At 45.4% G+C, this 13,665-nt stretch overlaps 1 protein-coding gene across 1 annotated transcript; it reads right to left on the reverse strand.

The window, feature by feature from the left end:
- Window positions 1–155: 155 nt before the first annotated feature.
- On the reverse strand, window positions 156–13,328 carry bmp8a (bone morphogenetic protein 8a). Its single transcript, XM_030063665.1, has 7 exons — window positions 11,596–13,328; window positions 5,816–6,008; window positions 4,129–4,277; window positions 2,637–2,816; window positions 2,023–2,102; window positions 1,528–1,638; window positions 156–367 (listed from the first exon to the last, which is right to left on the reverse strand). Exons 1-7 carry the CDS (start codon window positions 12,158–12,160, stop codon window positions 218–220), a joined length of 1,428 nt encoding a protein of 475 aa, XP_029919525.1. The 5' UTR covers window positions 12,161–13,328; the 3' UTR covers window positions 156–217.
- Between the last annotated feature and the right edge of the window lie 337 nt (window positions 13,329–13,665).

Genomic DNA, 13,665 nt, shown 5'->3' on the forward strand with positions numbered 1-13,665 from the left:
AAAAGCTTGTGATGAGGAAATATGACAATAAGTGACTGATCCCACCGCCGCTCCAGCTCTACGGGGCTTCATGTGGGCCCAAACCTGTGAAATCAAAAGTTTGGCGGCTGTGTCATCCAGCGTCAGTTCATATTAAAAATATAATATCCATGTACTTGTTTGTTCCTGGACCGGACTTGAGTCCGCGCCCCGGCCGCTGAAGTCGCCCAGCCGCCCATCATAGACAGCCGCAGGTCTTCACCACCATGTTGCGGTGCTTCTTGAGGATGACGTTGTTGTTGTCGTCGTAGAAGAGCACGGAGATGGGGCTGAGCTTGGTGGGGGCGCAGCACGCCTTGGGGACCTCGTCAGGCTTCAGGAGGTGGACCTGCCGCAGCAGAGCACAGGGCAACACGCTGACATTCACACACCTGCTCACACGGGCTAGACGATGCTGTCGTCCACGGCGACTCACATCACATGCAACTGGTATACCATGCAAGTTATCAGGTTCATTTTTCAGGGTTTCAACATCACAGTGCGGGGAAAAGCAACAGAAAACAAGTGATGGATGGAACAAATATCCCTCTTTGTAAAATGGTGATATGATAGAGGAGTGCTACATCAGTGGAGTCCTCCAACGGGACAGAGACACGATGTTCGATACCATTTTCACCTCTTTACATTTAGTGGTTCAGTTCCTATAGGTAGTATTTTGTGTTAGCTTAGCATAAAGACTTGAAGTCTATAGGAGTCGTTAGCCTGGCTTCAGCAAGTGAAAAAGTAAACCTTACAGCAATTTTGAAGCTGTCTTATTTACACAGTGTGTCGTGTGTATCTGAAACTCATCTTGGAATTTAAAGATAAGAAAAAGAGTCGTTTTAGGAGAATTTAATTAGTGCCTGATCTTCCTCTACCTTCAGCGGTGTGTGGATCACTGTGATAGACAGAAGGATAAATGTGTTCAGAGGTTACAGTTCCACCATCTAACTCCTCCTGAAACAACTCTCATTTTATTTAAAAAAATCCCCAAGATGTGTATTTCAAACCCACTTGTTACACTGTGTACGTAAGACAGCTTCAGAGATGCTGTAAGGTTTATTTTCTCACTTTGATGGAGCTAGGCTAACGGCTCCAATAGACTTCAAGTCTTTATGCTAAGCTAACACAAAATGCTACCCACAGAATCCAAGCCAGTGGATGCACAGGTGATGAAAATGGTATCAAACATCCTGTGTCAGTCTGGGGAAGTCGTAAAAAGGAAACGGCCCAAAACGTTGGAGTATTCTTTGAAGAAATGGCAAGGATAAAACCAATAAAACCATAGAAGTAATATATATATTTGAATGTTGGTGTGTAAATCAATAATTAGACATTAATCTGTGTTAAAAAAAATCTTTGCTAATGAAAAAAGAGAAGAACTAGAGCCACGTTGTGCACTGTGTTGTTTTATCTGCCTTTCCTGAAATATGAAATATGAAAGATTGTCTTGTGGTGTGAGATGCGGTGCCGGCCCGCCGCTCTGCAGGGGGCGCTCAGCGTACTGACCACCTGCTGGATGAGGGCGTGGTTGGTGGCGTTCATGCAGGAGCCCAGCGGGTACAGACACTCTCCGTCACAGTAGTAGGCTGAGTAGCCGGTGGGAGCCAGAACCCAGTCCTGACCAGGAGAGAGGGACGGAGAAGACACCCCACACCGTTTGACTTTACTCATGATCATTTCAAAGCAAATGACAACACACCATGACATGATATGGAATCAGTGTCATCTTTGTTTACCACATCTTTACATGACAGACGACAAAACATTACAATAATTTTTAACTTGTCATAAATAACAACTTTGGCTGAATTTGGTCACAAGCATACAGTTTGTAATAATTTGTCATGAAATACAAAGTGGACCGGCACAGTAATGAGATTCCTGGAGAGAGGGGATGAATGAACAACTTAATGTACCTGGAGCCTCATTAATCTAGATGTTTTTTGACTTTATGCTCATTAAAAAAGGAAAAACAACTGAGTGAAGAAATTAAGAAATGACCTTCCATCCCAGGTCACTGAAGCTGACGTAGAGCTCGTGCTTTTTACACGCCTGGCGCCCGCTGTTTGCATGACTGTGGTCTGCACAGAGAGGAAACACAAACAAACTTAGTGACAGCAAAGTGACAGAATCAGTTTTACGTGAGGAATATATTCTATACCTTTAAAAAAAAAAATCATAATCTAGTATGTTTTCATCTAAGTAGTGGAAAATATTTACAATTTCAAGAGTTACAACTGCTCTCACAAAATTTAAAGCACAACATTAAACCTAACTGTATTTTTTAATGTTTTCGGTCTAATGCTTCAGATATTAATTTTTCATTTGATGAAGGATCCTTTTGATGGTTTCTTTAATTTCAAAAGCAGCTTAAGAGTCAGACTAAGCCACAAGTCATGCATTTGGGCCTCAATTCAAAAGAAAATCCAAAACTGCAATCTGCATTAAAATAAAATTTCCATTCCTGATCATTTCTTTAGAGATTGGATGGGACTGGATGAAAGCGTTTGACTGAAAGACAGTTTAGACGACAGCCTCTTGATGACAGATCATTTTAAGTTTTTGACTTTTGTGAGAACTGCAGGTGATGAAGGAGTGCGGCTGTGACACTTCACCGTGAATGCTGGGCACAGGGAGGTCGTATTTGGGTTTCTTCTTGCGGGGGTGCGGCTTGAGGGCGCGGGGCGGGCGACACGGCGCCTGGCTGGCCCGGAAGAAGGTCACCATGAAGGGCTGTTTGGAGCGAGGCCCCCTGCGTCCCACCAGACCGATCCAGCCCGCAGACAAGGAGCGGTCTGAAAGACAGCGACGTTTGGCATCATGAGAAACATTTTAAAATGCAAAGAGGGTAACAATTTTGTACTGCAAATCATTACTCTGCATTTCTCAGTTCATCAGACTGTACAAATGAGGTAAACCATGACCTTTTTTTCTCACCAGGCTTTAAGTTGTTTTTTTTTTTTAAACATAATGCAAAATTACAAGCACATCCATCATGTAGAACAGGCCAGGTTGCTTTGGATTAATAATAATAATGTTGGGCTTAATAAATAACTCCACAAGCATTGTACGAAAGCACTCTGTGGCTATGATGCACACCCTTTACAAACAACACTGGCAAAAGTCCCTTTCAGCTTTTTAATTATTGGGTTTAAATGTGTCTAAATTAAAGTCAAAGAGCTTTAATTCTGGGTCATTTCAATTTTTTCCAAATCAGACTGTGATACTAATTGACCTGTGGCTTAAAAACAGCGGTCCAAATCAAACCGTGAAAACCCCCTGATGTATAGTTTAGTTTATTTTAGTTATTTTTTAGCTTAGTTTAATGTGTTTTTAGTCCCACAGTTGCTGAGCAGGTTTGCATGAACTGGCTCTGCAGTTCAACCACGGCTGCCACACATAATTAGGAGCAGCCTAAAGGTGAGATCAAACCCACAGTTCTTTGGTCCAATCCTCTGTGAAAATGTCACTCTCTATTTGCTTTGCGTAGACCTTCACATCCCGATTACAAGCAAACCAAGGCGTGTAAACAGAAGTCACACTCTGACTCAAAAGTAGCTCATTTGTTTTTAACCTGCTGCCCTGCCAGGTTTAGTAGAGGAGGGGAGTCAAAACAAATCTGATTCCAGTCCCTGTAACTTCAGCATGACTGAATTGCCTGTGTTGGCTGCCATTATTTGCCTTCCCCTGTGTTCATACCACTCTCATTCCTCAGCCCAAGGTAAATTTTCCCTCAGTTCATTTTGTCAACGCCGGGCTTTCCAAGTATCGCCTGGCTATGAGCTGTCAAACTCCGTCTCCTGATAATCCTTTTGGGTTTGTTTCCTCTGGTTGGATCGGATGTCTTTCTCACTCCCAACAAACCACATCAAAGTTCCCCCAAAAGACAACCAACACGCACATTTTTAGGGATCGGGGTGTGGCTGCTGGGTGCCACCTGAGCTCACATGGCACTGCACCTGATCAAATGAACCCAACTAAGAGGAGTAAACACCGCAGAGCTTAAATAAACTGCCTCAAACACGCTCGGTATGAATGTGCCCTTGGTTTTACTGTACGTCAGCGAGACAAAGATGATGGGTTTTGGCAGCCCGGCGTCCCACCCACCCTCCTCGGTCTCCACGTAGAGGCGGATGCCCAGGTTGCTGCGGGGGTGCAGGAGCCAGCGGTTGGAGGCCGAGGTGACGTCGAAGGCCAGCCAGCCCTCCTGTCCTGCGGGCAGCGACTGCATGTCCAGCAGCACCAGCTCCGGCTCTCTGGGGAGGAGACACACACACACAGACACCGTCCCATGAGAGGAAACCCTGTTGCCTTTATATCCTCTAAAAGTGTATCTTTACTGCTGACCTCATAATGCAGCAATAAGCAGAAACAATAAATCTTCAACCAGTAAAACCTCCCACCTCTACACTCATCCTGTTTAATTAAATTGTGTTTCTGCTCCTGCAGTAACTGATATCTAATCTTATATTTCATCCAGTTGTGATGATAAGGGAATGATTATAAGGAAAACAGAAAGTTAAGGAAGTAAGATAACGGAGGACTTTGATTGATCCTCATAGGCTTGCTCTATTTTTGCTTTCTTCTACCCTCTAGAACAGCTGTTCTCAACCTGCGGTCCAGGGACCCCTGAAGGTCCTTCAGGGGATTCCAGGGGTCCCTAGAAAAATGGGGAATATTTTAATTTCACTATTATTTCATTGACTAGAGGTTAGGCCAATGGAAGAATGTACTATGACTGTTCTGGTCATAAGTTTCATTCTTCGCTGTTGATCTAAATCTTATCAGATGACGATTGCTCAGACTTTATCTCATCAGATAGAGGTTCAAGCTGTCCCGCTGCAGACAGGTGTGTCTAATCACCAGGCCACCGTGCTGCCAGTGGAGGTGATGCTGTCAGGTACAGAGCTGTTGATATGTGAAAAACAACCTCGTGGTTTATTCACTCAAATGCCATGAAAAAACATGGGAACGCTCTACAGAAAACTTGTGCAGGAATGATTTTCCTGTGATGTGGGCCTCGGTGAAACTGTGGTTCAACCGAGGTGAAGCCTTTCTTTGTTTTTGGAAGAAAATAGTTGGATGGCTGCTATTCCCAGATTAGTCAGTCTAAAGGCCACGAACAGAGGCGTATCTAGCATGTTCAGTTTTTTTCCCAGTTTGTTTAAATGTGGTGAGTGTGGTTTGCCACACAGTGCAACACAGTTAGTGTCAAAAGGTTAAGGCTGTAACAGGAGAGCGTTTGAAATTTCATTTAGTGTACTTTTTTGTCTATTTGACACTAGCTGAGCGGCCCTCATGCAGAAAACCCCACCCACCTGGTGCTGCAAGTAGACTAAAACAAACACAAAGGTTTGTTTGCAAGCAGAGTTTGACCAGGTATCCTCCTCATAGACGGGAAGGAGAGGTGAGGAGAGGGAAGGAGAGGGGATGAGAGGAGAGAAAGATCTGAGGAGGTAAAAGGACCCGTTTTCAATAGCGAGAGATTATGGCTGAAAAGTTTCTCTGTCATCGTGGGATGAGAATCAAGTGTGTAGGAGGAAAGAGCGGTGACAGAGCAGGGAGTGGCAGCTGAGGAGATGGAAAATGTGCTTGATGTGGAGCATGTGAGGAGAAATGAGTCCCGACATTAATCGCTCAGCAGCTAATTAATGAAAATGTGACAGTAATTACACATATTTACGGCCAACTCAGACAGAACAGCGTCAGAAGAGAGAGACAGAACAGGAAACTAAAAAAAAGAAAGAAAAAAATTAAGCTATTTTCTGCTTAGAAAGAGAAAGTGGACAGGAACCTGTGTCTGTTCTCTCGCTGGATCTCGTAGACGGAGATGTGCAGGGTGCGGTTGGCCCTCTGGCCCATGGTCAGGGTCTTATAGATGCGAAATTCTGCTGCTGTCACCGTCTCGCCCTGAGGGAGGGGCGTCAGGTCGAAGCGAAACTCCTTCCAGTAGGGCCGCGGCTGCAGCAGGTCGCGCTCCTGCTCCACTGGAGGAGACGCAGGGAGAGAGAGGAGAGGATCTGTGAGCACTGCAAGAGAGGAAACGCTCTAGTGGCACTTCAGGAGTCCAGGAGCTGCACCAAGATACAGAAAGGAAATATATAAACATATAAAACATATAAAGCATGTCCAGCACCCATGAATGTCTTAGGCTTTTAACTTTCAAACCCAGATGTGTACCTGGAATTACACTGCAAAACATCTATTTTACCAAGTCATTTAGCTCCGTTGTCAGTGTTTAAATAGTTTATCTCAAAACCAGAGGAAAAATCTGCCAGTGGGATGAAATAATCCCAATTCTTTGCAATGCTAGTCAACTTGTTTTCAGGATTTTTTTTAAATTAAGTGTCAGTCTCTTAGGCTAAGTGCTCTAATCTGCCTTATTCTGCTTTGTTTCAACATATTTATGAAACAAGGCAGTGAAATAAATGAAACTATATTGGGAACAAGTGGGATTATGGCACAAGTGAATGTAAGATTTAAAAAAAATGTCTTATTGGAGATTTTTTTTTTTTTTTTGCAGCGTAGGTAATGAGATGTCCTTTTACAGTTAAACTGGGACCTGTCCTGGATAAGGCACTCCTCATGTGGGCGCACACACTCCTCAGTTTACAGTCATAGCATTTGGTTGATGCTCTTATCCAGAGCAACAACAGAAAGAGGTGAAATTCCTGCGAGAGCAACTTTACGAGCCACAAGGATCTCAACGTTCAGACGTTTGACGTAATAAAAAAAAATGTAGTGACGTGTGAGGCAGAGAAATTACGCCAAGAGGCTTTATTGTCCATTTCATCCAGAATATAGAATTAAACAGCAAACAAAGAACAGCCAGTTTTTTTTTTTAAAGGTTTCAGATCAGCCATGCAATGACATTTAGTTGATGAGTGTGGTGAAAGGAAAGAGGGAATAACGGAATAACTGAGGTGAAGAATGAGAGAAGAGTGGAAAAGTTAGTTTGGGGTCAAAACCCTCATCCAGATAGGTTTCGTGTTTTGGAAAAGGTCTGATATGAGAGTGAAGGTAAGCGGGAGGAGCAGATGTGTGAAGGTGTGGAGGACATGTGAGGACTGACAGACCAGGAGGAGGAGGAGGAGGAGGAGAAAACACAGAGGAGAGCTTGTAACTCAGCTCCTCGGCTCATGTTCGTATTCATGACAGGAGCGCGGGAGATCAAATGTGGAATCTGTCTGAACCGGATTCGCTTCCAATCATCCGTCGTCTCCGTCCGGGATCGTGGGCTCGTCCTCCGGCCTCGATGACAGAGACGTGCGTGTGCCTTCAGCCGCCGACCAGAGGCTGATGAGATGTGACAGCTCACTCGCCCGTGTGCATGTTTCTCCAGCGCCTATCTGATATCGATCCACTTTCACTGACCTCTGACCTGCTCCACCAATATGATTTCTGCCTTTTTTCTACTTCTGTGCCCTTAATAAAGGACCCGACCACTGATTGTGCACGTTTAGCCAAACATCTACAAAACGTTTAAACTTCACATTCGTGCTAATCATCTCCCAAAACAAGTCCAGGTTTATCCAGCCACTGGTTCCCATTTATTCCTCTTCGATATGAAAATGAACTTTCAGAGACTTCAGACTTTCTTCATTATATCAGTGGGGATTCAGGGGATTTGGATTACACGTTGTGAACTCTCCAACACCCCCGCGTGATTTGCAAAATGGTTTGTTGTGATGTAAAATGTGTGTAATTTGTCGTAAATGGGTCAAACACTCAAAATCACTGGTGCTGTCCTGTAAATCTCATAGGACGAACATGTGGGATGGAGCAGAGTGTGTGTTTAGGGTCAAACACCCGATGAAGACTTCATGTCCAAACGTTGCATTCACATGATGCAGAACTAAATATAAATACACTGAGGCCTTCAACCCAGTGTGGGTACAGCGTTTAAACAGGACAGAAAAAATCAGGTGTATTCTACATTTCATTTAGATGTATAAATGGTATCTTTTAGTGTCTGCGTAATATTCCGTTATATTCCATAATACTGGATTAAAGGAACATTCCAACCTCTTTTACAGCACTTTCACAGCAGTCGGCCTCGTCGTGCTGTGATGTTCAGGGTGTTGCAGGCGTGGTTTAGCAAAGAAGAGTGGAATCTGATTTTCTGTCAGGGCTGAAACTACGACTGAAAAAAAAAATAAAAAGTCAACTAAAACTAAACATTTTAAACAATAAAAACTAAAGTGAAACGAGCAAACCCACGCTGGAGACTAAGTGAAACTAAACTGACGCGAAAACAAAGATACAACAACAACATAAAAATAAAAACTGATGAAATACACAACACCATAATAACTGCTGGATTTATGTCTCCCTGTTTGACCGAGGAGGCTTTTCGCCCGCCGGCTGGTGACGGACGGGGAAACACGTCCCGCTCCGTCTCAGGACTCCAGCTGCTGGGAACAATATGCAAATGAGGAGGTGAACGGGGTGACACACACACTCACACACACACACACACACACACTCCTACACTAAAGCCCACATGCAGCCCGAGCAGCAGCGCAGTGTGTGTCCTTGTGGAACCCCACAGGGCAGAGGAGCAGCCCTGCTTGGTCAGGCTTGGCACACACACACACACACACACACACACACAACAGAAGATAGAGACACTAAAGACTATAAGACACCCCCGATAGGTTGGGTGTGCACATTTGAACACACACACACACACACACACACTGTGTACAGTAATTAGAGGCACTAAGGGCCCTGAACCGCAGCAGCTGCTCAGCACACACACCACTAATTGCAGCCCTGCCTGGTATTTTTAGCTGCGCTCCCTCCACAGCATTATTTTCATCTAGTTTCGGACCGTTGTGTTTTTTTTTTCTCTCTCTCTCTCTCTTTCTCGGTGTGTGTCAGTGGGGCCTGTAATTCTAACCAGCTGTGTCTTCCCTTACATATGCGTAGGCACACACACACACGCCCACACGCCTATTAGACTCAATGTAAATTAACTGTACATGTTAGTTTATGAGATTACGCGCTGAATTAGACTAAATTTATCGTTTCTGCAGTGCACTCTGGGACGTTTCCAGATGCAAAGGCTTCGTAGGAAACTTCTGTCGAGACTCTGAAGCTGCGAGGTTGAACGTCGACCGGGACACATATGCAAAGACACCGAGAGTTTCAGGAGCGTTTCTTGCTTTCTGTTCTGATCTCCAGGGCTTTGCACTTACTGCAGAATTGATTTGATTCGAAGAGGTTTCCATCCAAAATTAAACTCCAACGGCCACAAAATGCTGCAGGCGTGAAACTAAAGTGCACTGTGGGTTGGTTTTAAAGTATGAATCACCGTTTTAGTCACCGCTGTTAACAAAACAATCCTGACGTCGAGGATAAATCAGTTGTGTCTCGCCGGACTGACGAACGAATTCCGAGTGAACATGCAGAGTTTTGTAAAAGAGGCTCTTCATGTGGAAATCGCAGGGCCGAGCGGGGAGACGGTGTTTTCCCACGGTGAAGCAGTTTCAGGAGAGCGGGAGGAAGGAAGCGATTGAGGAACGGATGTTTAGTTTTTATGCTGTGACAGATAAGCAGCGGTCGGCGGCAGAAGAGACTCAGAATCTGGGAGAAAACCTGCAAAATGTTACAAACGATTGATTCCCTGCTTGAAACTGAAATCAATAACACATCAGAATCAGAATCAGAAATACTTTATTGATCCACGAGGGGAAACTGGGTGCTCAAATTCACTTAAATTACTAAAATTCAGTGATGCAATGTCATCGCTTAGGGGGACTTACGGATCACACTGTTGCTAAAATCCACTGAATTTAGGTGAAGACAATTTGTTCCAGTTCAGCGATTATCTGCTCGGCATTCATGATAATGAGATGCAGAAAATAATGCTTGCCACCATTAACTCACACTCATTATACTCTTTCCTCTTTCAGCGATACCTCTGAGTAACAGAACAATCATCTAATATTTGAAATTAGCAACAAAGTACAATTAAAAAGGATTATTATATGGATGATTCTAAAACAGCAGCACAGTGTAGTGAGTAGGAAGCAGGAAGCCACTCTGCTGAGGTGACTTTAACGAAGACACTCAAACTATAACAAGTGCTGAGCCTAACCTTCGACAGAGAGCAGAGTTTAGCTACGACAACATCGCTTCATTTCTGTTTTGACCGAGCAAAGACCTCATCTGTGTCTCACAATGCAAAAAAAAAAAAGAAACGTTATTCTCTATTTTACAACTCACTGAGTCCTATTATTCAGTTCTTGTTTTTCTGAAAGCAAGTGAAATAATCTGTCTGTGGGATGAGCTAATCCCACTTGTTTCCGCTGCTGTTTCATGATTTTTTTGGGATGAATCTATAAATCTTTTCAAACAAGGCAGAGTAAGGCAGATCAGACCTCAAGGATCAAGAAAATTAAACTTGATTCAAGAAAAAGTATCTCATCCTGCTGGCATTTTTTTTTTCAACTAAATCTTACAAACAATATTTTCATTCAGTTTTGAAATGAGATTTTAACACTGAATATGAGGCTGTAATGACTTGCAGTAGATTTTTTTTGCAGTGCAAACATCGATGAGCTGTGTGTGGCCAGTCCTGTTTTGTCCCGTGTTAAAGCGGCCCTTCTGTCCTGCTGTGTGTTTCCTTACAGGGGATCAGGGATGTTCTCAGAGCAGAAATGCTTTCGGGAGGCCCAGCCCAGTTGGGTTATGGCAGCAGTGGACATGCTGTCCCATGGTGGTGGATGTAGGAATGCTGTGTTGGAATGGTAACCTACCAATATAGTTCAGCCATGCTGACCCTGGCTCAAGCCGCTCCTAGAGGGTAGATGTTAGTGGGAAATCTCACTGCAGAGCTCTGAGTGACAGAGAGGCCAAACAGGTACTGATGTGAACATGGGAACATGTGAACATGTGAGCGGCACTCTTACTGTGAGTCTGTCCGGAGTCACTGCTGCTGCTGTTTCACCCCCCCCCCTCTCCATTACTTCTCATGTTCCAGCCAAAGTTATAAATGCTCCATCATTCAGAAATGATGATAGAAATCTTCTCCATTAAAGGAGCATTACGCAGGTTAAGCCTCAGCTGACAAAAATGTGGAATAAGTGTGTAATTTGTCATTGAGACATGCTGATGATGAGAACTACGTAGAGTCAACCATCTAATTATATGCTTGTTCCATGGGTTTTTGTCAGTTGAGTCTACACAGTCCTCACTTCAGCTGGTGTTCAGCAGTTTTTCAGTTGAAATAGACAAGATTTTCTCGATTGTTTTATTTTGGTGGCATCTTTGTTGCTAAGCGCTCATCGCTGTGGTGATCACCTGTCAGTCACACAGTGTGGGCGGGCCTTTTTCCTTGGATTTCCTGTTGATAGAGGTTGAGTTTCTGTATTTGACTTTTCTTGGTCTGTTCATGCCAATTATTGCTGCTCATGCTAAGAACCCAGTTCTTCTTCTTCTGTTTATTTCAAACTAACTGCTGCTGCCGCTGCAGGGAACATAAAACTCACTTCCTGTGAGAGAATATTTCCCAGGAAAAGGATCTACCAGACACCAGGCAAATAGAAAAGCTTTTGTTGATTTACTCACCCAGGTTAACGAAGCTCATCACCGTGTCGGCCTCGCTGACCACCGTCCCGAGCGGCGGTGTGTGCGTGCTGAGGGTCGGCAGGGCAGCGTGCCCGTCCGCCGCCCCAAACTTGCCCATCCCAGCTCCGTTCCCGGGCACGGCGTTGCCCTCCTCGTCCCCCTCGGCCGACACGGCGTGGTAGAGGTCCAGCATGAAGAGAGGCGCCGAGGAGGGTGGTCTGAGCGGCGGGTGGGGCCTGGGCCGGCCCGGCAGCCCCAGGATGGACAGGATCTCCCTCTGCATCTCCTTCTTCTCACGGCCGCTGAGCCGGCGGAAACTGGAGTGGACCACGGCCTCGGCCTGCTGGCTCCACAGGGAGAGGGACAGCAAGAGCAGCAGGGGGAGGAGGAGCAGGGTGCCGGGGTGGAGGAGAGGTCGCCGGGGGCCCGAGGAGCAGGCGGGCCGCCGCTGCATGTAGCTGCTGCTGCTCCTTGTGCAGAGGCAGCAGCGGGAGTAGGTGCTGCCACTTTCCATGTTCTCAGAGCGGTAGGAGATCTCTGAGGCCATGGCTGTGGTTTCCCTCATGAGCTGAGCTGCTCTTTATTCTTCTCCTGCGCTGGAAAACCACCGCTGGTTCTCCAAAGCTCAAATCAGCTGCCCGAGTTGCTTGATTTCAGTCTCTTCAGCGTTTCCAGACCAGCAGTCGTTGTGTCTCCTTCTGGGTCCAGCCTGTCAGTCCGTCTGTCCCCTCACTGCCAGACTGTTGGTCCTCCTGTCTCACAGAGTCACCGCAGAGAAATGCAGTGTTGATTTATGCCTGATGTGTTTAGGAGAGCCGGCCACGGACGAGACGTGTTTACTGCCTTCAACTGCCTCTGTTTATCTCTCCCTCCCCCCTTTGCCTTCCTCTCTTCCTCTTCTACCTTCTCCAATCCTGAAAAAAAAAAAAAACACACACACACACCACTGCACGCTCTCTCCCTTACCTCTAGTAGCGTAGAGGGAACAGAGATAATGAAAGCAGGGGCATAATTACAAGCAGGGCTGTTTTTGTTGTGTTTCAATGCAGACAAACAACGGCCCGCTGGAAAATCTGTCCCCTCTTTGAAGCTGTAAACTTGGAGGATGAAAAGCAATCGAAGATAAGAGCAGGTGCTGCAGAGACAGGAGTGAGATTTAAGAGCTGTATCATCCGATTTGCTCGCAGTCCCTTTTCGACTTTGAGAGGAAACTGTAAAGTGAGTTCACACCTGCAGCGAGTCAAAGCTCAGCAGGCAAACAACAACCAGATATCTCACGAGTCCAATCCCGATCCGCTGTGGAGCAATCAGGAACCTCTGCTGTCTCCGCCGCCTCTGGAAGCTGTAACCCACCTCTCCCTCGGTTACTTACTCATCCATCCAGGACCGTTTCCCACCCACACGTCTCTTGGGTTCCAGATGTCCTTCTTAATCCAATTTTTTAAAAAAGATTTCTCAAGGAAACGGTTTCCTGTCTGTAATCCTTTGGAGAGGCGACCTCAGTTATTAATCCGTTCTGTTTCCTCCACAATCCCCAACCCTGTGGCAGCTGATCTACAGACAATCAGCGTCTGTTGGGAGGGTTTGAGCATCTGCTGGAAAGAGCTGTGAGCTGGTTGTGTGTGTGTGTGTGTGTGTGTGCCCTTTGAATGTGTCCCACCTCTAAATCAAGTTTGGAGTGCGTAAGAGACCATAACCAGGAGGGAGTGTCCCACACAGCCTCTGCCTCTCCTCTCCTTCTTCTTCTTTCAAGCCTTTCAAACGTCTTTCTCTCTCCTCGCTTACATCCCATCACCCCTCCCGGCGCTCTCCTTGGGAGACCTCATCTCTCCCTCCCTCCCTTTTGCCTCCACCCATCTATCTTTTTCATCTTTTCATGACTGCTTCCTTTCATAGCAAATAAATACCGTCGAGCCACTTGATGGGAAGGACATCTTGATGCCCTATTTAACAGCTCACGGACAGAAATATGCTACGTTCCTCTGCCTCGAAAGCCAGAACTGAATTTAACTTTTTTTTTTAAGGCATGTTTGTCACTTTGACTGAATTATTCTTGTTTTCATCTTCTGC

This window comes from Myripristis murdjan, chromosome 11 (assembly GCF_902150065.1).
Source record: "Myripristis murdjan chromosome 11, fMyrMur1.1, whole genome shotgun sequence".
Classification (NCBI taxonomy): Eukaryota; Metazoa; Chordata; class Actinopteri; order Holocentriformes; family Holocentridae; genus Myripristis; species Myripristis murdjan.